Source organism: Furipterus horrens, unplaced genomic scaffold (assembly GCF_987537825.1).
Source record: "Furipterus horrens unplaced genomic scaffold, mFurHor1.1.pri manual_scaffold_4, whole genome shotgun sequence".
Lineage (NCBI taxonomy): Eukaryota > Metazoa > Chordata > Mammalia > Chiroptera > Furipteridae > Furipterus > Furipterus horrens.
The window spans coordinates 30,104,334-30,129,480 of NW_028327174.1; the positions used below are offsets into that span (position 1 = coordinate 30,104,334).

General features: G+C 34.9%; 1 protein-coding gene across 1 annotated transcript in view; it reads left to right on the forward strand.

Moving 5' to 3' along the window:
* The window catches only part of PIK3C2G (phosphatidylinositol-4-phosphate 3-kinase catalytic subunit type 2 gamma), a 283,426-nt gene that overhangs the window by 13,425 nt on the left and 244,854 nt on the right, over positions 1-25,147 (forward strand). Inside the window, exons 5-6 of the mRNA XM_090275472.1 lie at positions 16,973-17,075; positions 22,409-22,479. Coding sequence (XP_090131598.1) covers positions 16,973-17,075; positions 22,409-22,479 — 174 coding nt within the window. The remainder of the gene's footprint in view (positions 1-16,972; positions 17,076-22,408; positions 22,480-25,147) is intronic.

The following is a 25,147-nucleotide window of genomic DNA, read 5'->3' on the forward strand; positions in this document are numbered from 1 at the left end:
GATATGTATATATCAAGGATTTTCTTACTGTTTGAGAATAACAGCCTGTGTGTACTAATTTATTTTAATATGCAAGATATTCATTACTATTTTTTTTCATATCTAAATCAATCAGATATTTTTGCTTTATTTCTTTGCAATTTATCTAAAAATATGTCCATAAATATTTGGAAATATGTTCATAAAGTTTTTCTATAGCTGGAACACAGGTAACACATAGAAGTTAATAATGTAATAAGTAATATTTTAGTCTCCAGTACTTATAGTACTATAATTCATCAAGAGCATTTGACTAGATTTGATTGTAATAATAATAGCCACTTATCAATTGTACAAAAATATTTACATATAAAATATATTTACCCTAGCCTGATTTTTAACAACAAAAGAAAAAACAGCACAAAAACTAAATTTCTAATAGTACTCTCAAATAATGATAAAATAAGTCATGAACATAATTTTATTATACTATGGCATAGAATTTATAGATTAATAAAATATAGCATCATATCTTGATATAAAAATATAATTTTTAAAGGTGACAAGATATCTCTTCAAACCACATTTTAATATAGTAATTTTTGTTAAAAGAAGTATATTTCTACTTGAAATATAAGATCAAATTCTATACTCTAAAATGTTAGGGTAGTTATCCTTGAAAAAAGAATTATAATACAAATATTTAATAATTCTTTTTAAAATACAAAACTTCTATAAACTTGCATTTTTGCTATTAGGAGAATAAGAACATAATTTATTTCTCTGGGGAAAAAAGCATGTAAATGACAGTATAAATAATAATGTATGCTTAAAAAGAGTTAGAAAGTAAAGTAAAGAGACCATTTACTGAACTTATGGAAGATTGACAGAGCCTGAGCTAAAGTCTAGGCAGTGGGACTAAACAGGAGGCATTAAAACAAGTACATGAAAATGATGAGATTAATGGTACTTGGTGACTGAATATGTGGGACTGCATGGGAGGGAGAAGTGGATGATGATGACTAGGTTCGATGGTGAGTTTAATCCCAATGATATAGATGTCAGAGAAACATAACTTTTGGGGGTGCAAAATAATCAAGCTTGAGACATGTTGAGTATTTGAGTACCAAGGGGGCACCGATATTAAGAAAGTAGATGACGTCTTAGGAAAACTGGTCTAGATTAGGAAATTCTTGCCTCTAAGAAGGAATGAAGTCTTCAAAATAGATAAGATTACTTACATAGGGTAAGTGACAAAAAAAAGTATCCTGAGAGCGTCAATATTTGAAAAAATGGAAAGAGGCAAAGGAGCACAAAAAAGAAATTGAGAAAAAGCAATATAAATTGTAGGACACCCTAGAAAATGTGTTTTTCATAAAAAGGAAGGCAAAAGCTTCAAATACCAAGTAAATGTACCATTCAATGCTGAAAATAAATATTAGGTGAAGATTGAAAAAATCCCCATTAAATTTGACAATTAGGAAGTTAGTTGGTGACCCTCATAAGAGTAGCTTTAGTAAAATGAAAGAGAAAAAGGCAAGAACGCAATGAGCTAAGAACAATGGAAGATGATAAATAAAAACACATATGCAGACTACTCTATCAAAAGTAATGTGTGCTGAGAAAAGCCAGGAGAAAGATGGGGTTTCATGTGCTGTGGTGAATTGGCCTGGAGATCTGGAGAATGTGGATAAGAGACATCTGGTAATAGTCATAAATTGACGGAAAATGCCAATAAAGAGGGAAGGATTGAAGGCACAGAACAGATCAGTGGTGAACCAAATTCCAGGAGGAAATGACAGAAGATGGTTTCAGGATGTCCCATAGAGAGGTTAGTAGTGCTCTAAAGGAAAAAATTCCCTCCCCAGTGACAAAGACCAGCAGACGTTGAAATGAACATGAATTTAAAAATTTTAATACCCAGAAAGATAACTATGCTTTTGAAAAATGGAGCTCTGCTAAAAGTAGGGATGTTGAAGGAAGTGGCATGGAGATGATGATAGTAATCACAAAAGCAAGAACAGAAACTACTTAACTGGTAAAAGCTAGAATTTTCATATGTAGCACCGTTCATTTTTCAGATAAGAAAAACACAATTATTCCCATCTTGCAGATGGGGAGAAGGAGGCTGAGAGAAATTAAATGACTTCCTAAAAGTCATAAAATGTGGAAGGAACAAAGGATAGCACAGGGTCATCTGGCTCTGCAGCCCTCAGTGTTTCCAGTCTATAGCAAAGCCTATGACATGATAAAGGGCAACTTAAAAACAAAGGTTACAGGGATCATGATCACATACTTGTGCACTAACCATGGGTTTATAATTCGGTATACATCATTAGGTCAAACACAAGAAAAAAAAACATAACTTATCACTAGGTCAAACACAAGAAAAAGAAAACATAACTTATAGGACATTTATTTTCTGACATTTAAATTTTCTTTAAATCTTTAACCAGGAAATATTTAGAAATGACTTGACTAAATAAAGATAAATTAGAATCATTAAAGGTGGGCTTTCAATGTCATTTCCAGATTTCTGATTAAACAAAAATTAATTTTGGGGAATTTTGAGAATGTTTAAGCAAATAACTATTACCAAAACAAATTTACCCACTGTGAGTAATGCTATGCCCTATTACTATTGCTTTGGAGAAATAAATTAATCCCTTAACTTCAATTTATATACTTTTTAAAAATTAAAATTTTAATATATTTTCTACTTTACAAATGAGCCTTAGGGTTTCATTTTAGTAATTTTTAATTCCAAATGTAAAAGTTGTATTAAGCCTCTACTAGTCTTCTCATTGTGTATGAATTGCTTTGAGTTTCAGTTAAGTGTGGACCTTAATAAATTTAAAATATATGGTTGTTAAAATATAATGAACTAATATAAAAATATACCTCTCACAAAAAACTATTACTTTTATGTAGAAACATTTTTCATTTTAAGCTTTCCTTATGTTATCAGAACTATGTTTCTTAATCTGTTTTGTTTTAGAAAGAGAGATAAATTACAGGCAGTTGCTACTCTTAGCAGTTTTGCATTTACTTTGGATTAGATAAGGGTAAATACTTCATATTTAAACTCCTTTGTGTCTTCCAGATGGTATATTTGTCATTTAAAACAGTCACAATAAGTCACTACTTACCCAACCAATCAAGTTTTGAGGGTGTAGCTAAACCTTTTGTCATCACAGTTAAAATATCAATGGTCAGCATATTTTTCACATCTTGACAATGGTATATTTGTGGTGTTCTATTTTTTTTCTATTTTTTTAACTCACTTGTCTTTACTAAGGATTTTAAAGTAATACATAAAATCTTGAAAAGGGAGCTAATCTAAATAAATATGATGATAGGTAGGTAGGTAGATTAATATATAGATAGATGGGCACAAATTACACATTTATCTACATTTATATTGATTTGTTAAACCAGGGTACTCCGACTTTACCATATTCACTAGTCACCCAAGGATCTTGTTTAAAAACATTCTCATTTAGTTGGTCTGTGGTGGTGCCCAAAACTGCATTTCTAACAAACTTCGGGGGATGCTAATGCTCATGATCCACTGTTCACCTTTCAAGTAGCAAGACATTAGAGAATATTAACAAACAAAGAATTTAGACTCTATGAAAAATATACATACTTTTCCAAAAGAGTATACTGGACAAAAGTTAAATTTAATGAACAAAGCAATCAGGATGTTATACCTTGTGACATATTGCAAGATTAAGAAAGATAACTTTCCTAGTAAGACAAAATTTATTTTTATAGGTCAACTATATTACTTTGGCAACTTACTTAGCATTCAACTTAATTTTGTATCACAAACTTTTTCTGTTGATTAAAATATTCCATTATCTTTGTCTGGCTCTTGCTATGGCTCTCATTCTTCCTCTTTAATGTTTCTACAATAATAGCTACAACCTTCAATATCATGTTTGCATAACTATTCTCAAAAATGATATAATATATCAATACTTGAATAATATCAAATATAGTGCCATTAACTATCAGTATTCTCCTCAAAACTGCTTTATAAAGTTTGATAATAATACCAAAGAGTAAATTAAAGAATTACAACAGAAACTTCACTAATTTTCTCATAGGCTTATGGTAGCTTAATATGAAGTTGTCAGCAATATGAAGAATGGAATACAAAACTAAGTTAAACTAGAATAAATTAAACAGAGAAATAACAAAAATCATCTTGTTCATTCAAAAAAATATTAACAGCTTTCTTCACATTCCTGGTTTTTAAGCCCCCACATGACTTAGCATAATTTCCCATTATCTTGTCCAGACTCCACTGGGCTTATACAGTGGCAGGCTTGAGGACAGGACTTTTTTTCTTTCCTATTAGAGGTAACACAGATAAAGAGAACTAGAGGACAAAAAAATTATTTCCTAAGGGGGGTCAGCACCATGCTTTCCATCCAGGGAGTAACGATAGCTGTACCTTCTCCTGGACTAATAACCATCTCATGAGATTTTTTATTTATGAGTATATTTTTAATATACAAAATATAATGTTACTTCATAATTGTATCTCTTATATAACCCAACATTTACTAGGATTACAGGTTTTTGTGTTTCTTAATCCTAACCAAGATTTAAGTAATTTCTTCTAACAAAAATCTTGCTGTGGGTCTTACTCTCTAATTCAACTGAAAAATAATTTTCCTTATCAGAGGCAGCATGAAACAAAAGTTAGGACACCTGAAAGCTTCTGCCGAATAACACATGACTGCATTGTTAGTAGTAAACAGAAGAGCTGAACAGTCTTTCTTAAAAATTCTGTTGTGCCGTGGGTAGTGTGGCACAGTGGATTGACCATCAGCCTGTGAACTAAAAGGTCGCTGGTCTGATTCCTGGTCAGGGCACATGCTTGGGTTTGCAGGCCATGTTCCTAGTTTGAGGCGTGCAGGAGGCAACTAGTAGATGTTTCTCTCACACATTGATATTTCTCCCTCCCTCATCTCTCTCTATAAAATTAAATAAATAAAATCTTTAAAAAATTTTTTCTTAATTAAAAATTCTTTAAAAAAATTCTATTGTACTTGGGCTTATTGTCAGGGCTAGGTTTTATACCTTTAGTGAAAAAAATAAACAAAACAAAACTTTCCTTTATTATGTAACTGATTTTTGTCAATGAATTTTAGAATCCAAAGTGTTAAAAATGTAAAAATAAAAGAAGAAAGAAAACTATGACAATTAATAATCTTCTTTTGAAATTGTCCTATGTACTCTTAAATCCAAATTATGAAGGCAGATAAACCTCTTTATTCATCAGCAGCATTGATTTGCATGATCTAGCTGTCTATTTGTAGGTCTTTTTCCTGTTTTCTGACCTCCCCTAACAGAGAAAATGTCGAATACCTTTGATTAGAGTAAGTCCTCTCTTAAAAATGTTCTATAGAAGAGGTAAGATGGCAGAGGAGTGAGGAGAGGTTGCGGTTTTAGGCTCCGGAGACCCGTCTGCAGTTTGGTCTAATTGCAGACAGAACATCTCAGTGAGCAGCTGGACATTGGCGGGAGTTGAGCCAAGGCACTGCTGGATTAGAGAAAATCCATCTGGGAACAACCTGTTTAGTGAGGATAGCGGAGAAAAAGGGGACGAAACGGGATTCCTGACTGGGGCGGCTGCCCGAGCTGTGGCGGGAAGCACACAAAGGATTTTTGGCGACCACAGGCTACCCCAGAGAGGAGCCAGGTGGAGAGCAGGTCTCTGCCCGCTGGCAGAGACGGGACTCGACCAAGTGGCATTGGCGCTGAAGGACAGGAGACAGCGTGCTGCCGGGCAAGTGAGAACATAATTCTCCTTTATATTTTTCTCTAGTGGACGGTGGAGACGGGAGGAAAGTTTGGGGGTGGTAGGCCGTTCTGGAGGAGCCCAGGCGCAGAGGCCCGCTCATCTACTCCTCAACCCTACCATTGGGTCCCGGGGGCGCACATAGGGAAGTGCTCTCATTCACTGGCCCAGGTGTGCGGGGCCGTGAGTCCAGGTGTCCCTCAGACACTCCCCAACGGACATAAGATCAGTGCCCCAACGGGCACAGGGAGGGCCCACTGAACACGCAGAGGACTGTGCACAGACACCCCTAGACAGCTCCCGTGGGCGCAGGGCCCCAGGCCGGAAAGCAGACCACTAGCGCAGGCTCTGTTTGTGCCCGCCCAGACGGGTGAGGGAAGGTGGGCAGCTGCAGCACGGGAACAGCGGGAGGCGGCGACCCACGGACGCTCGATTCCACTGAGCACAAGTGTCCCTGGCCCTGCCCTAAGAGGCGAGAGACCAACTCCCGGAGCTCGGCTCAGCGGGACTGAGGGCACGGGGCGGCGCGCGAGCGCAAAAGCACCTCAGCCCGGGGTCAGTGGGCGCCAATCCCGGGGAAAGCTCTAGGGCCGCCCGCGCGGGCAGGGACACCTCGGCACGAACGCAGAACCGCCGCGGCCCAGCGAAGGCAGGAGCCAATCCCGGGGAAAGCGCTCGGGCCGCCCGCGCGGGCAGGGACACCTCGGCGCGAACGCGCAACCGCCGCGGCCCAGCGAAGGCAGGAGCCAATCCCGGGGAAAGCGCTCGGGCCGCCAAGGCGGGCAGGGACACCTCGGCGCGAATGGGGAACCGCCGCGGCCCAGCGAAGGCAGGAGCCAATCCCGGGGAAAGCGCTCGGGCCGCCAGCGCGGGCAGGGACACCTCGGCGCGAACGGGGAACCGCCGCGGCCCGGCAGCAGTGGGCTCCAACCGCGGGGCAAACTCTCAGGCCGCCCGAGAGCGCAGGGGCTTGCGCGCAAGGGCACCTCAACTGGCTCCAGCAAGCAGCAAGGGAGCGCGCCGTGCCGGCAACCGCGGGCGCGCACCATAGCGGCAACCGGGGGCGCACACCAGTCCTGCAAAAAACAAGAACCTCTGACCTGCCACACTAGACCAGCTGCGGACCCAGAAAAAGAAGGCAACACACCAAGGCTAAAACGGAGTAAAAACATCGATTTTTTTTTTCCAAATTTTTTCTCCCAAATTTTTTCTCCCTTGTTCTTTCTTTCTTCTTAATTATTTCTTTTCTTTCCTTCTTTCTTTATTCTTTTCCTGGGTTTTTTTTGGGGGAGGTTTTGGGGGGTATATATATATATATTTTTTTTAATTTTTTTTCTCTCTTTTTTCTTTCTTTCTTCTTTATTCTTTCTTTTCTATCTTTCTTTGTTCCTTTCTTTCTTCCCTTTTGGGGTTTTTTTTAGGGGGGGTTTTGTGGTAAATTTTTTATTTTCTTCTCTTTCTCTCTTCTTTTCTTTCTTCTATTTTCTTGGGGATTTTTTGGGGGGATGTTTTTCCTTCACCTCTTCCAATAATAACAAACTTTATCTCTAACGTGTTGCATATAACCTCACCTTCTCATCCTTTCTCTTTAATCATGGTTTATTCGTTTGTGTGTCTAGCTTAGCCCCCCTATCACTCTAAATAATATAATATAATTACTATATAAACCCAAATACAATACAATCCCACTTTCTTACTATACTATGTATTTTTCTATCCTTTTCTTCTATTTTTATTAACATACAATGTAAATATTACTAACTGGCTTGCACAGTCTCAACTATTATTAATCTATCAACCCCTCTATCAAAAATTATATTTTTCCTCCCCCAAAACAACTCTTATCTATTCTTCTTATAGTATAAAAGCTGAAATCTCTTTACATTTATATTAATACGGGCTAGTTGGCTAACGATAGCAGGATAGAGTGGGGGATACTTTCTGAGGGTGTGGGTCTCCTGCCTGGGCTGTGTGTTTATGTCTTTAACAGCATATCCACAAAAGAACTCAAGACAAAGCAGATAGAGTGACTCTCAACCAAGTAGCCAGAAGGAAGATCCTATCAAAGAACATCTAAAATATAACCGAACAGCATAAACAAACGACATAAAGGGTAACTCAAGACCATCAGGCTCAGGATATCAAAGAGACTGCACCACTGAAACTCCCAGACCTTCGATAAAGAATATTACACCACAAAGGAGGGAAGTCAAAGCAGACTACCCCCCAATAAATAAATAAATAAATAAATAAATAAATAAATAAATAAATACAAACAAAAAGAATCCAACATGGTAAGACACAAAAATAACCCCTCAATGAAAAGAAAAGAGGAATCCTCAGAAAGAGAGATAGACGAAATAGACATAGCCCAAATGTCAGACATGGAATTCAAAACAATAGTGGTAAAGAAGCTCAATATACTTGACATCCTTAAAATCAACTATGACAACCTTCAAGGAAGTTACCAGCAGCTCCAAGAAAATTACAGGGAACTGGCAGAGAACTACACCAGCATAAAAAAAGACATAGAAATTGTTAACAGGAACCAGGAAGAACTTAAGAATACAATCTCTGAACTGAAAAACACAGTAGAATCAGTCAAAAGCAGACTTAACGAAGCAGAGGATCGGATTAGTGAGTTAGAAGATAATGTAGAGAAAAACTCCCAGACAATACAGCAAAATGAAAAACGATTGAAAAAATATGAACAAGATGTAAGGGAATTACAGGATAGCATTAGGAAAAATAATTTAAGGATCATCGGAATACGAGAGGAAGAAGAAAAGGAACATGGAATTGAAAATCTGATAGGAGAAATAGTGACAGAAAATTTTCCGAACCTGAGGAGAGGAAAAGCTATGCAAGTCCAAGAAGCACTGAGAGTTCCAATCAAGAGGAACCCCCAAAAACCCACTCCAAGGCACATCATAGTTAAAATGGCAACATTCCAAGACAAAGAGAGAATCCTAAAAGCAGCAAGAGAAAAGCAGCAAATAACATACAAGGGAGCTCCGATAAGGCTATCAACTGATTTCTCAACAGAAACATTACAAGCCAGAAGGGAATGGTCAAAAATATTTCAAGCAATGAAAAACAAAGGCCTACAACCAAGAATACTCTACCCAGCAAGACTCTCATTCAAAATAGAAGGTGAAATAAGGAGTTTCTCAGACAAAGGAAGACTGAAAGAATACATCTCCACCAAACCAGCATTGCAAGAGATGCTAAAGGGACTGTTCTAAGAAAAAAAGAAGAAAAAAACAAGAGAGGAGAGGAACAGAGGTACAAAGGGAAATGAATAAATACACGTCAATAATAACCTTAAATGTAAATGGATTAAATGCTCCAATTAAAAGACATAGGGTAACGGAATGGATAAGAAAACAGGACCCACATATTTGCTGTCTACAAGAAACACACCTCAAAACAAAAGATTTACACAGACTGAAAGTAAAGGGATATAAAAAAATATTCCAAGCAAACGGACCGGAAAAAAAAGCCGGGGTAGCAGTTCTCATATCAGACAAAATGGATTTCAAAGCAAGGACAATAAAAAGAGACAAAGAAGGACACTTCATAATACTTAAAGGAACAATCCATCAAGAAGATATGACTTTGATAAACATATATGCACCCAACATAGGAGCACCCAAATACATAAAGCAAATACTAGAAGACCACAAAAAGGATATCAACAACAACACACTCATAGTAGGGGACTTCAACACTCCATTATCAACAATAGACAGATCATCAAAGCAAAGAAACACCAAGGATATACAGGCATTGAACAACACACTAAACCACATGGATCTAACTGATATATATAGAACTTTCCACCCCAAAGAAGCAAAATATACATTCTTTTCAAGTGCACATGTGACATTTTCAAAGATAGACCACATGATAGGTCACAAAACAAGCCTCAACAAATTCAAGAAAATTGAAATCATATCAAGCATCTTTTCAGATCACAATGCCCTGAAACTAGAAATCAACCTCAGAGGAAAAAATCAAAGACACCCAAACTCATGGAGATTGAATAACATGCTATTAAATAATGAATGGGTTAACAATGACATCAAAGAAGAAATCAAGAAATTTCTAGAAACTAATGATAATGAGCACACAACAACCCAAAACCTGTGGGACACAGCAAAAGCAGTCCTGAGAGGGAAGTTTATAGCAATACAGGCATATCTGAAAAGGCTAGAAGAATCTCAAATAAAAAACCTAACCACAATGCTACAAGAACTAGAACAACAAAAACAAACAAAGCCTAGGGCAAGAAGAAGGAATGAAATCATCAAGATCAGAGCAGAACTAAATGACATAGAGACTAAACAAACAATCCAAAAGATCAACAAAACTAGGAGCTGGTTCTTCGAAAAAATCAACAAAATCGACAAGCCTCTAGCCAGTCTAATCAAGAAAAAAAGAGAGAAGACACAAATAAACAAAATCAGAAATGAAAGAGGAGAAATCACGACTGATACCTCAGAAATACAAATGATAGTTAGAAATTACTTCAGACAACTGTATGACAAGAAATTTGACAATCTAGAAGAAATGGACAAATTTCTAGAAACATACAACCTTCCAAAACTGAATCAAGAAGAAGTGGAAAGTCTCAACAGACCAATAACAAAAAAGGAAATTGAAACAGTAATCCAAAATCTCCCGGCACACAAAAGCCCTGAACCGGATGGCCTCACAGGCGAATTCTACAAAACATTCAGGGAAGAACTAACTCCTATCCTCCTCAAACTGTTCCAAAAAATCCAAGAAGAGGGGAAAATCCCAAACTCTTTCTATGAAGCCAGTATTATCCTAATCCCCAAACCAGGTCAAGACACAACAAAGAAAGAAAACTACAGGCCAATATCACTGATGAACATCGATGCTAAAATCCTCAATAAAATATTGGCAAACAGGATCCAGCAATACATCAAAAAGATCATACATCATGATCAAGTGGGCTTCATTCCAGGGATGCAAGGATGGTTTAATATTCGCAAATCAATAAATATAATACATCACCTAAACAGAATGAAAGACAAAAATCACATGATCATATCAATAGATGCAGAAAAAGCACTTGATAAAGTACAACACCCATTTATGATGAAAACACTCAGCAAAATGGGAATAAAGGGAGCATATCTTAACATAATTAAGGCTATATATGAGAAGCCTGAGGCCAACATCATACTCAATGGACAAAAACTGAAAGCATTCCCCCTGAACTCAGGAACTAGACAAGGTTGTCCACTCTCTCCACTCCTTTTCAACATAGTGTTGGAAGTCCTAGCCACAGCAATCAGACAAGAAAAAGAAATAAAAGGCATCCAAATTGGGAAAGAGGAAGTGAAACTTTCATTATATGCAGATGACATGATAGTATACCTAGAAAATCCTATAAACTCCACTAAAAGACTACTCAATATAATAAGTGAATTTGGCAAAATCGCAGGGTACAAAATAAATATACAGAAATCTAAGGCATTTCTGTACACCAACAATAAAATAGCAGAGACAGAGACAAAAAAGAAAATACCATTTACTATAGCAACAAGAAAAATAAAGTACCTAGGAGTAAACTTAACCAAAGAGATAAAAGACCTGTACTCTGAAAATTACATAACATTGAAGAAAGAAATTAAGGAAGAAACAAATAAATGGAAGCAAATACCATGTTCTTGGATGGGAAGAATCAACATCATCAAAATGGCCATACTACCCAAAGCAATTTACAAATTCAATGCAATCCCTATTAAAATACCAATGACATATTTCACAGACCTAGAACAAATACTCCATAAATTCATATGGAACCAAAAAAGACCCCGAATAGCAAAAGCAATCTTGAGACAGAAGAACACAGCAGGAGGAATCACAACACCAGATATCAAACAATACTACAAAGCCACTGTAATCAAAACAGTATGGTACTGGCATAAGAACAGACATATAGATCAGTGGAACAGAATAGAGAGTCCAGAAATAAACCCAGGCCTCTATGGTCAACTAATCTTTGATAAAGGAGGAAGGAACATAAAATGGAGTGAGAAGAGCCTCTTTAACAAATGGTGCTGGGAGAACTGGATAGGGACCTGCAAAAAAATGAAACTAGACCACCAACTTACACCACACACGAGAATAAACTCAAGATGGATCAAAGACTTAAATGTAAGCCGTGACACCATAAAAGTCCTAGAGGAAAACATAGGCAAGAAAATATCAGATATCTCACGTAACAATCTCTTCACGGATACATCTCCTAAAGCAAGAGAAATAAAGGAAAAAATAAATAAATGGGATTACATCAAACTGAAGAGTTTCTGCTCAGCAAAAGAAAACATCAGCAAGATGAAAAGGAAACCAACCATATGGGAAAACATATTTGCCAATGACATCACAGACAGGGGACTGATTTCCAAAATATATAAAGAGCTGATACGACTCAACATCAAGAAAACAAACAACCCAATTAAAAAATGGGGAAGGGACCTGAACAAACACTTCTCCGAAGAGGACATACAGAAGGTCCATAGACACATGAAAAAATGCTCAACATCATTAGCCATCAGGGAGATGCAAATAAAAACCACAATGAGATACCATTTTACACCAGTCAGAATGGTCATCATCAACAAATCAACAAGCAACAAGTGCTGGCGAGGATGTGGAGAAACGGGAACCCTACTGCACTGTTGGTGGGAATGCAGACTGGTGCAGCCACTATGGAGAACAGTATGGAATTACATCAAAAGATTAAAAATGGAACTGCCTTTTGAACCAATGACTCCACTACTAGGATTATACCTGAAGAATCTTGAAACCCCAATTCAAAAGAACTTATGCACTCCTATGTTCATTGCAGCACTGTTTACAATAGCTAAGTGCTGGAAACAACCTAAGTGCCCATCTGTAGATGAGTGGATCAAAAAACTGTGGTACATTTACACAATGGAATACTATGTAGCAGAAAGAAAGAAGGAACTCCTGCCATTTGCAACAACATGGATGGAACTAGAGAGAATTATGCTTAGTGAAATAAGCCAGGCAAAGAAAGAAAAATACCATATGATATCACCTAATACAGGAAACTAAAGAACAACACAAACAAAGGAACTAAATAGAACAAAGAGCAGAATAGCAGTCAATAGGGGGGAGGGGAGAGGGAGAGAAGGGGGATAAGTAAGGGAAGGGTTTAATTAAAGAGCCTGTATGAAAGACTCATGGACATGGACAACGGGGAGGGATATGATTGTGGGAGAGGGGGTGAGTTGGGTGGGGGAGAGAAATTGGGGGAAAAGGGGACAACTGTAATTGAAAAACCAAAATAAAAATATTAAAAAAAAAAAAAAGAAAGCATTATTTTAGAAGCATTTAAAAAAAAAAGTTCTATAGAAAACTTATACTGTTAAAAATGTTTTCGATAATTCTGTGATAATTTGTATTAATTTATTATTTAAACATTTAATTACAAATTGGAATTGCCTTTTATTCAAAGTGAAAATAAGACTATTAATTACCAGTAAAGAAAAGGTGAGATTACAGTATATAAACTTTAAGGTAATGGTTTATATTTGTTGCAGTAAAAACAGGGTTGTCTATATTCCTGGGGAGAGAATGGGAAATGAAATTTTTTCTTCTCAATAAAATTAAGTATTTAATTTAGCTAACTTGAACAAATTTATTATTTTCAGCACATTCAGAACAGCTTAAGTATTTCAATATTATAATCTACTCTACTATAATTGTTTAGACTTATTTTGAGAAAAGAGATACGTTAAGGTATGTTTCTTTTATATAGGTTTGCTCTTCCAATCATAAAATCACCGAATGAACCATAAAGTTACCATGGTTCACCAAAAGAATCATGTCAGAACTTTGAGAGCTCTCACACATGATAATAAAAGTGTGTTCTATTAATGAATCATTCACTGAGAATATCTTGAGTTACTTAAATTTAGTTTTCAGGTCTTCAAAATAGTTTTCTTAATATTTTAAAATTAACTTTGGTTTCTACCATTACTAAATCATTAATAATAATAATAATTACTATTATTATTATTCATACACACTTTCAATTGATTCTAAATAATAACTTTACTAGAATAAATACCCTAATATGTGAATAATCTCTATACATCCTCTTTTGAAAGCAATTTTCCCAAAGAAAAAACCTGTGTGAGACTTGATAAAAATAATCACTGAACTGTTGCATGATTTTTCCAAGAAGATAAGAAAACTCAAAACTAAATGCAGGTATATATTTGAATTTTATTATACCTAAAACTATAATACCTAATATAATAGCTTTTGAGATACTTTTGATATTCAGAGGTGTCATTTAGTTCTAAACACTAAGATTTATTAAATCACTGTCCCACCACCACCATCAATTCTGATTTAATTGAAATTTAAATAACCTAGTACTTTATTTTTCTTAAAGTAAAGGAATTAGATAGACAATATTTGAATTACATAGTATCTCAAATTAGCCCCTACCACCTTATTGAGGTTTAAATGTGCTATTTTAATCTTAGTTCTTGAATGTTTTGTTTTATTAACTTCTACATATTGTTTTTCCTCTGGAGGTCTATTTTGAAAAAAATCATGAAAACTTGAAATGAAATAATATCTGTATTTTTTTATTTCCTGTGGTGGTGACTGCATTACAAATTTAATATATCATATCCCAAAAAGAACTCTTTGGAGCTTAGTATATGTATTTGCAAAAAATACAAAGTTCCAGCTTCACTGCTACATTTCTTTCTTATTGCCTCTCTGTCTTTATTATCTTTGTTTATATAGATTTTTGTACTAAACTTTATTGTCTTTTGTGAATGCATAGCTTAATAGAGCACCATATACTTAAACATTTTTAATAAAACATTTCTTCTGGATTTAAATAAAACCTCCTTTGCAGTATATTCAATTTCATTTTATTTTTGTATACAGACATGAGGGATAGTTGTCTTTTCACAAGCTGGACAGAATTCTTAAGAAAAATGGGGCACCTGAATGTAAATGTTTAGATCTCTTAGGTCCATTGCTATCCATTTATGCCCTATGGAGGGTCTCTGTTCAAAACCATGACTCTCCTCGATTAAACCCCATGGTTGTAAAATTCTAATTTTAGAATTTAACTTATACTTGTCTATATAAGTAATTAAGGTTAACTTTCCCTACTTATGGTTCCCCTGAGAGAAAAGCAATAATAAACTTGAGAAACATTGACTGAGGAAAACAAATGATCACTTATCTTTACCTAGGATGAGTCAGCAACAAATAACAAGGTCTTTTTATTAGCTACACAGGTTACTAGAACTAAACATATGGTAGGTGTATTATAGAAACTTTTAAGTGGCAAATACCAAAGGAATGTGTGTGTATGTATATACATATGCATACACATATAAGTATTTCAAAATATTCTGTAGAGTATTATCATTATTATTAATATTTTAATATTTGGAATGCTCATCTTACATTTCTTAGTCAACCTAAGTATTAAAAGAGAGGTTAATTACTGAGTTTTCTTTAAGAAATGTCTTCAATAGCTGTCAGTAATCCTGACTCTCTATTTATAAAATCAAACTAAAATACTTTTTTTATGACTAATATTTCACAATATATCTCTGTGACTACCTACTACACATAAGAATAAAGAACATTTAAACCTAGTTATCCTATAAAATAAAGATACATATTTATTCCAGTTAAAGAGTAATGTTCATAAATGTGTGTTTATAAGGATTCTTGGACTGATAGGAATCATTATTTGTAGGTTGGACATTATTTTTATTTTTACCCATAAGACAAATATGAAGTATTTGCATATCATTTTTTTGGTGTTAAAGTCATTAATCTCTCTTTAATATAAACATGCTGCTATGAGATACTTTAAAATAACATGAGCTGCTTATAAATAGGAACTAGAAGAAATTATGTGCAAGGATTCAGCCTCTTGGTTTTCATCTTCAATGACAGGTATACTCATAACAGTTCCTAAGATAGTAACCAGCATTTGTAGAGAGAATAAATAAGTGGATGTGCAGAACTTTGATTTATTAGTATATATGGAAAAGAACAACTGTAAGGATTTTTTAAATGTAGTAATTGTCAAAATAAAAGCACAGAGAATTTAACAGATATCAACATAGTAATGTGTTATTGATCTGATATTGTTAGAAATAGGTGGTCTCAAATATTTAGTGAGTTTTCCAAATAACTGAGTACTTTTTCTCCTGATATCCTTCGTATCTTTAAACAAGATACTTAAAGTACATTAACACAATTCATTCTTTTTAATGACTCAAAGTCACTAGAAATACCAAACTTCAAAGCTGTAGAAGAGGGCATATAGTAATAGCCCTTTCTTCAAAAGAATACGAAGCAGATTTACATTGTAAAGCAGTAATTCATTGTGCTCATCATTTAATCTGTGATTAGCCATTATTTACCCAGAGAGAGAAAAGCAAGCAAGCATCAATCAGGGAAAAAGGGAGGAAGGAGGAAGGAAGGAAGGGAGGGAGGGAGGAAGGAAGGAAGGAAGGAAGGAAGGGAGGGAGGGAGGGAGGAAGGGAGGAAGGAAGGAAGGAAGACAAAGAAAGACAGAGGGAGAAAATGCACTACACCATTAGAAATTTCTGAAAAACAAAGGGATATTTTTTTCTGTTTAATTCACTTGTCAATCCTTTGACACAGGCATTAATATCCCAATCCTGCAAAGGAAGATGTTGAGTTCAGATAGTTAAATTGACCTGCATAAAGTTGTGGAGATAGTAAATCTGTCTCTAAAGACCATGACATTTCCACCTCATCACTCTGCTTCTTTGAGACCCTTTCTGGCATCAATTAGACGTCCCAGAAGCATGCAGTCCTTAGCCTTGAGATGTCTGAGTAATACTAACTTTGAATATGTAAAATATTCTTTATGATAATTTATTATGTTTACTCTAAAAGCATCTAATTATTTCCCAACTTAATGCATTTGAAGGTATTTGTCATATCTTGTCATTTAAAAATGAATATGAAACACATATAAACCTAGGGATAGATATGAAACTTTTACCAGGCTAAGTTCCAAGTAAAAGTCAGAGAGGAAAACAAACACTTGGAGGGGATTGTGGAAGGAAATAATTGTTCATTTTTTCCTTTCAGTGATCAGTCTTTGGGGAGCCACAAAATATTTCAGAAAGATAAATCTATTATTCAACTTAATCTGCAGAAAAATAAGGAAGTTCCAGGAAAGTTATCTCGAAAGGTAAGACGTTCTTAATATTTGTTTTAATTTACAAACTGATCATTTTAAGGACAATATTCTTATCTTTACAATTACTGGTTTCTAATTGCATAGCCTGATGAGTGTAGTTCACCTGAGTATACCTATTAAAACATAATAAAATATTTGTCTATATGCCTGCTAACAATTTGGACTAGAGCAATTACATGAACAATTTACTGCAACCTCAGTATATTAACAAATCAATAGATCTCTTGGAAAAATTATTTATGAGAAACTTAATAAGGCTATCATGTTCATTCCATCAATGAGTCAACTAGAAAGTAAATGTAATAGAAAATGTGAAAAGGAAACTACTGAAGGAAGAGGAGGAACACTTTCTTGTTCTATTTGAAGACTATTTATTTCTGCGTCAACACAGTTTAAGTCAGGACAAATTAAGATTCATAATATATAATAAAATACCTAGAAAGGATTATCATGCTTTAATGACATAGTTTCATGCTGTTAGATATGAATTTTATTCCCTGTGTGATGCCTTGAGTTACTTCAAAACCAAATTGCACAGTATGCAGTGAACTTTGATATTTTGGCAGATTTTATCTGTAGAATATTCCAATTATCTGCACTAAGCAAAAATCCCAGCACCCTGTCATTTACATCAGATAACGGATTTCCAGTGACATGACTCTTTTTTTCTAGTATGAGGTGTTTCATCATAAAATGTGTCAAATGGTACATTAGGTCACAATATATCTTTGTGGAACATAACATAATGAGGCCAAAAGAGTTATTTAGAAATATCTTTTGGAACTAGTTATCCACTTCAGCCTGCGTTGAAAGCTCCAGGGCTCTGCATCTGAAATCTCACAAAGAAACATTATAAAGTACACCTAAAATCCTCAATATTAATTCACCTAAAAGTCTTTACAGTGTCCTCAACATTAACAGAAAAAAAAAAAAAAAAGCTTAAATCATAAGTTTCATTTCAACATGGAGGAAGAGAGAAAATGTATTACTTTAATTTCTACTTTTGTTTAGAAGATTCATGTTGCTAAGAAAAAAAAAAACATTTCAGTTTCATGTAAATTGAAGTTTAACTTAAATCCATATAACTCCATATATTTTATAACTTGGACTTAAACATTTCTATCACATTGGGTCTTTGCAATAATTCTATGTGGTATATCTTATTAAAAATAAGAAAATGAATCATAGGGAACCCCATGACATTCCCCAGATCATATTCATGGACTGGTGAGCAAAAGACCATGGAGTTGAGCCCAGTCAGTGAGTCTTCACAACTCACACCTTATGCTACCAACTTACTCAAAAGTTTTAGATGTGACTTTTAGATATAATGGTCAAAATTCTAGCTTTATATATTTTTTTCTTAGTTTTGTTTTCTTTTCCTCAGCTATATACATATACCCCAATGTCCAGAGCATAATAGGTATTCAGTTATAATTACATTAAGGGCCAGGCATTGTTATCCGTGCTCTACATGTATTAGTTCACAATAGTTCAAGAGCAAAAAATAAATAACATATAAATGTTATTTAATCATATAAATAACAATGCTTTAAACGATTATTTGATTAGCCCAATGCCTCACAGCTAGTAAATAAGAGAGAGAGGATTTGAGCAAAGCTAATCTGGTCATAGAACTCACTATATCATAATGACAGTCAATATAGTATCTTTGAGTTGCTGTCGGCACCAATGTTATCATATCCAAGCATATAGTCACCTCTGGGTTTAAAGCATATAGTTGTCAATAAAATTCCTGCTTTTTAAGCTGTCATTTGGATCAGAGCATGAATTAAGTTACATGGTTCTTTTTTCATGCTTCAAGGTTCAGCTCATGGATCTTTACCTTTTACAATGACTGTCACTAACTCTTAGCTAATTCAACAATTTATAGGTAAAGAGTATAAATGCCTTTTCTCATCTACAACTTCTCCTAGCACTTGCACTCTTATGTAAAAATTGATAATATGCCTGATGGTATAGTTATCTGTATATTCACCATTCGCTCATATTTCCTGTGCAACTGCTGTGTGGCAGGCCCTGTGCTAATGAGTAATTGGTATAATGAACAAAATCAGTGAGGGCTCTGCCCTCAAAGGGCTTAGTGTCCAGGGCATTCAATGGGCTTTACTTTCAATTACAAGCAGCGCTAGCCTCCACATAGGCTATGGAAAAGGCATTCTATGTTTCCATCTCCCTGAATCCTGGCTCTTCCAGGATATATCTAGCATCACACTCCAAATAAGAAGGCATTACATGTTAACAAAATCTATAAGGGTTTACTTCCTGGTACTATGCTCTATATGTATAAAATCTAACAATTAATTCATTCAATAAATATTTTTACAGGCCATATATATAGTATTTACCTTTAAATATCTTACATAGTGAAGAAACAATTTAGTGAACCTACTTAAAATTCAGAATTATGTCTTAGAACATATATATGCATGGATGGTTACTCATTTGTTCATTAAACATATAATAATTGAGCACTTACCATGAGCCAGGAACTATTCTCAGCCCTGGCAATATGGAGGCAAACAAGATATCTCGGTACTTGTTCTAGAATGTAGAGTTCACATTCTAGTAAAAGAGACAGAAAATCAAGAAATATACATAAAAATTTTGATAGAAATATATGCTTTGAAAGAAAATATAGCTATGCTTTTAGAGTTGAGTAGGAGTCCCTGATGCAGATGAGTACAAAGGACTAATGGTGGTAATTATTTTTATATATAAATCCTAGAGCACTTAAGCTTAGCTCTGACCTTTAGAAATAAAAAGTATTAAATTTACTAATTTGGCATCTTGTTTAAAAGCAGAATTTCTGGGTTCATACTCCCAAATTCAAATGTCTGCTCTTGGACATATTAAATTCTCTGTACCTGAATTTTCTCATTTTAAAGCTGTGAATAATAATAGTACTTACCCTAGTCAAAGAACATGTATAAATGACCCATGGACATGGACAACGGGGTGGGGACTGACTGTGGGAGAGGGGTGGGCTGGGGGGAGAGTAAAGGGGGAAAAAATAGGACAACTGTAACTGAAAAACAATAAAAAATAAATAAATTTTTTAAAAAAATACCTAATATGGTTACTATAAGAACTCAAAAAATGTAAATAAGAAGCTTAAATCAGTTCCTATACTTAGGAGTATATAAATATTAGTTATCAATGTCATAAAACTGAGGTGTTAGACCATATGGTATTTTAGTCATTTTTTATTAAACTCTTAATGATAAAGAGATAGTGAATCTTCTCCTTTCTAAAGTGCTGTCAAAGTTTTTTGTGATTTTCATAATTTTAAGTGTAAGAAAAATTATAAACAACTATATTTCTTCCTAGTAAAACAACATACACTTGATATTATTTTTAAATAATACTAATAATATAGTGATATTATCATTCTATTAAATGTATTGACAAGCATTGCCTTTCAGTAGATACTTCAGAATTCTAAAAAGCATTGCAAAGCTCAATTCATCTCATATGCCTTTCTTATTTTAAACTTGCTTGTATTTTAATAAAATAAGGAAATGTAATTCTTGTTCTCTATTTATAAAACAGGTTGACACTCTCTAGAAATCATTCTAGATTTCCAAATTTCAAAATCCTCATCTTGATGTGTTGTGATTTGATATGAATGACTGAGTCTTTCTAAAAAAATTTTTGTTCTCCCTCGATCTCTCTTAAATTTGTTCAAAAGAATTGCTAACATTGTAGATACTAATCATAAATATAGGATTTCTTTCTAGCTTAAGAAAATATTCACAGAACATTCACAGCAAAATATTTTTTTGTGAAAAAAGAAAAAAAATGCCTTAACTTTTTCCTTACAATGAAGGTATGGCCTTTAGCTTTAGAAAACTAATATACATGATATGTTCCATGCACAACTGCTTAAGTTTTTCTCCAGCTTTTCAAACTGCTTTAGATGAAAATTTTCTCTTGTAAGTTACAATATTATAAAGATCAATCCCCTCCCCTCAAAGGCATCTCTGGAAGCCAAGTAAAGTGGTTATAAAATGAAAGATGCAAATAATTCATATTGTTTATATGCTTGCCTAAGTTTTAACTTCTGAAAGAAGGCAAGTTCCAACTATTACAGTTGAAATCTTATGAACTCTTTCTGGGGATCCAGTTTTCACTTTTTATTTTTCCTCCCCTCTTACTATCCTTTTCTTGCCTAAGATTTAGCTTTTACTGTTGCAGAAAAAAAAATGTCTTACCATTATCACACTTTCAAATGTAGTCATCCCACTGGCTCTAGATATAAATTCTTAGAGAATATGCCTCACTTTTTAAAGTTTCTCAACATTTTTCCAACCTATTTTTTAATAGCATATATTCAACAGGTATTGTATTATAGTAATGACCTGATGTCACTTAGCTTCCTTCTTCCTCCCCAAACGACCCAATATAAATACCAATTTACCTTTGACCTTAAACCATATAAAGGTTTTCCTTCTGGTGTTTTCTGTCAGAAACTCTAACAGGCAGTTTCTAAAATAGATTGTGTGTGTATTGACATACAAGATTACATGCATCTTAGCATTTAACGGACTCACTCAGCTCCCAAATTTACCACCACCGTGTGGTGAAATTGTGCAATTGTGATGGTGTATATTGCATTTCCTGCAGACTTGCATAGGGTTTTCATGAACAACCTTGTAGAACTAATCAAGGAGTGACAGTTTGAATGTGTGTGTGTGCGCGCACACATGAATCACAGGACCGATATTTTATGATGTGTAGCTCCTACTCATCTTGGGAGAATGATTATAATGCCACCTGACAGCTCCTGGGATTTATACCAATCAGTAATTGTAAATCATTAGCACAATTTTAATGCCCACGAAATGGTAAGGTCTCTTAAAAAATGTTTAGCAGCAAGATGTGGCAATGCTGAAATGGAGGAGTTCATTCTGTGTCTGAGGCCAGCCTGGCACGCTGTCCAGTCTTACGCTGTTATGGCGTCCCTGGCTCAATGTAAAGAACAAGTGCAGGTGTGCACAGGATGCCTGAGAACATCTTTCCCCCCAGGAGAAAGTAGTGTTTGACCTTGGTGATATCAGGATGTCTTTCAACTGTCCTTGAGGTTTATCTTCAGCTAAAGCTCAGCTCCCTGTTTTATTTTTGAAAAGAATGCTTATGCAGTTAAGGAGAGTCTTATAAGGCCTTTAAAACAACGTATTAAGATGATGAATGAGGGGTATCAAAGAGGTGAATTAAATGACAGCGGGAAGTTACAGACCTATTTTTATCCGGTACTCATTCGTATTCACTCTATAAATATTAATGTATTCTTCTATCTACAGCATCAAGATGACCACAGTCAGTTTTTTCTGAACCAACTTTTAGAATTTATGCATATTTGGAAAATATCCAGGTAAGACATTTTATTTCTGTCCCAAGACTACTTTCTGACTGAGTTCTCAAGTGTCAAATCACAATATTTTTCAGTTGATTGTGAAATCTGTCCTTTCACTGGTATCGTGGAAGCTATTGTACCTTTAGTAGATACTTCCTTTTGGCAAATTCTGTTAATAATTATCTCTTCCTCGCGGCTATTCAGATACATTTGAAAAGCTGCTAAAACCTTTCAGAACAATCTAACATTCATTTTAGAATATCTCTGCTACCAGTTATTACATTTTCAATGATTTTTCTCCCATTCATTTTGTGAATTTGAGTTTCCCTGTGTCACTACGCTCTCTGTATACCTCCATTTCCGTACTTTGAAAGTCACCACCTCCTGCTTTAAATTCCTTTCTGGAAATCTCCGAAAATACCTAGTATATCTAAACAAAGTGTGTATTCAAATTGGAAAACTCAAGGGACAGCAAATGAAACTATCCTTATTGATTCAGATACCTAAATGTATGCATGTGTGCATGTATTATTTGAAAGAGCAGACCTAACTAAGAAGCTAACTTGGGTTTATCTGGAATAATTATTGTTCTAAGTTGAATGAGCAAATAATGGGATATGGGAGGCATATGTCATAAATCTCTAAAGAAAAACCTGATGTAAAAAATAAGATGATTTAAAATTGTCTTAGGTGACTGTTAATAGTAACTATCACTTCTTATATATTTTGCATATATTATCTCATCTAATTCTCCCTATAGCCCCATGATAAAGCATATTATCTCATTTCTGAATGACGGAAACTGAGTTTTGGAACTTGAAGTTATTCAACTGACCTAAGACCACTTAGTCTGTTAGTGCCAGGACTGAAATCAGTTCTGTCTGAAATTTGCAAAGGGCATATTATTTTTATTAAACTATTGAGTCTTTCTATGTGTGCCTCCCTTTCTTTGGCCAAAATATTCAGCCTCATACCATATAATCATAAAATGGGTAGGATTAGAGAGGACTTTTGACATACCCTAATCCAAATTTTCCTTTTATAGCTAATAACTGGATCAGGTATAGGTTCACTTCAAAATGGCATACTGACAAATGCTATAGTTAGTTTCCGTATTCCAAAATAAGTTTATCAAAAAAAAGCTGCACAGGGGAAAGAGATATCAGAGCTGATAAATTCTTTAAAAAGTGGGAAATCCCTGGGAGACAAAGAATTAGTTTATACTGGTTTGGTGAAGTGTCGTGACTTGTAACTGCCCACTACCTTGGCCTCAGAGACTAGTAGAGTCTGTAAGAAGATGGTTAAAGCAAGGGAGTTTTCATTCTCTTTCTCTCATCCTGCCATTATCTGCCCCTTCACAGAAGTCTGGTGGCTTTGGCCACAGTGCAGTATAGGTGTCTACGGTGCAGGTTAATTTGGGGCAAAGTAAAAGCCCTCCTGAAATGAGAAGTAGAGGAAACCCGGCAGGGACAGACCAGCTTCAGAATCTAACTCCTCCACCTCTTCTCTAATATCCTAGAGCCATGGATTGTAGTCTCCAGGGACTCTAGCTCCCAATACTGCTTGTCCTCTGTAAAGGAAGGTGAAACACAGAGAAATTTATAATTTTGTCTGCCATCAAAGAGATATTTAATGCCACACCCATGACTAAAATCAGGTGTCTAACTCTCAGTCAATGTTTATTCTACTTATTCTGCATGCAACCTTAACATTCTCAAATGTTATCTAGTACTGGTATATTTTGATCCTCATAAAGGCCACTGGATACTTTATTTCCTTTCCTTTTTTTTAAGTTATGAGATAAAATTGACATATAGCATTGTATAAGTTGAGTGTATACAATTCGATATATATCTCAAAATGTTATTCACAATGCTAGTTAACATATCCTTCACTCACATAATTACCATTTTCTTATTGTTATAATGAGAACATTACAGCTCTATTCTTACAGCAGCTCTTAAGTGTGCAATACAGTATTGTTAACTATAGTCAAAATGTTGTAACTTCAATCCCCACAGCTTATTTTAAAACTGAAAGTCTGTAACCTTTGACCAACATCTCCCCACTTCCCCCACCCTCACCCTTCAACCATTAGTAATTACCAATCTGTTTTCTGTTTCTGTTAGTTCTGTTTTTAGATTCCATATATAATTGAGATCCTATGGTATTTGTCTCTAACTTATTTCTGTTAGCATAATGCCCGCAATGTTCATCAAAGTTGACATAAATAAGAGAATTTCTTTTTATGGCTAATATTTCATGTGTACATTACATTTTTTAATCTAGTCATCTATTGATGGATGCATTTGTTATGTTTTATATTTGTGATATCTGATTATGATTTTGATTTGTACTTCCATGATACTAGTGATGCTCTTCATGTATTCTAAAGAGAAATATCTATTCAAGTCCTCTACACATTTTCATTGATTTTTCCTTTTGTCACTGAGTTCTATGAGTTTCTTATATATTTTGCTAGTAAGTCCCTTATCAGCTATATGTTATGTCATTTTTCTCTCTCAAACCCTAGGTTGTCTTTTTATTCTGTTCATTGTTTCCTTAGTTGTGTGGGAGCTTTTTAGTTTGATGTAGAACTACTAGTTAATTTTGCTTTTGTTGTTGCCTGTGCTGTGGGTAAAATATCCAAAGTCTCACTGCAAAAACCAATGTTAAGAGGCTTTTC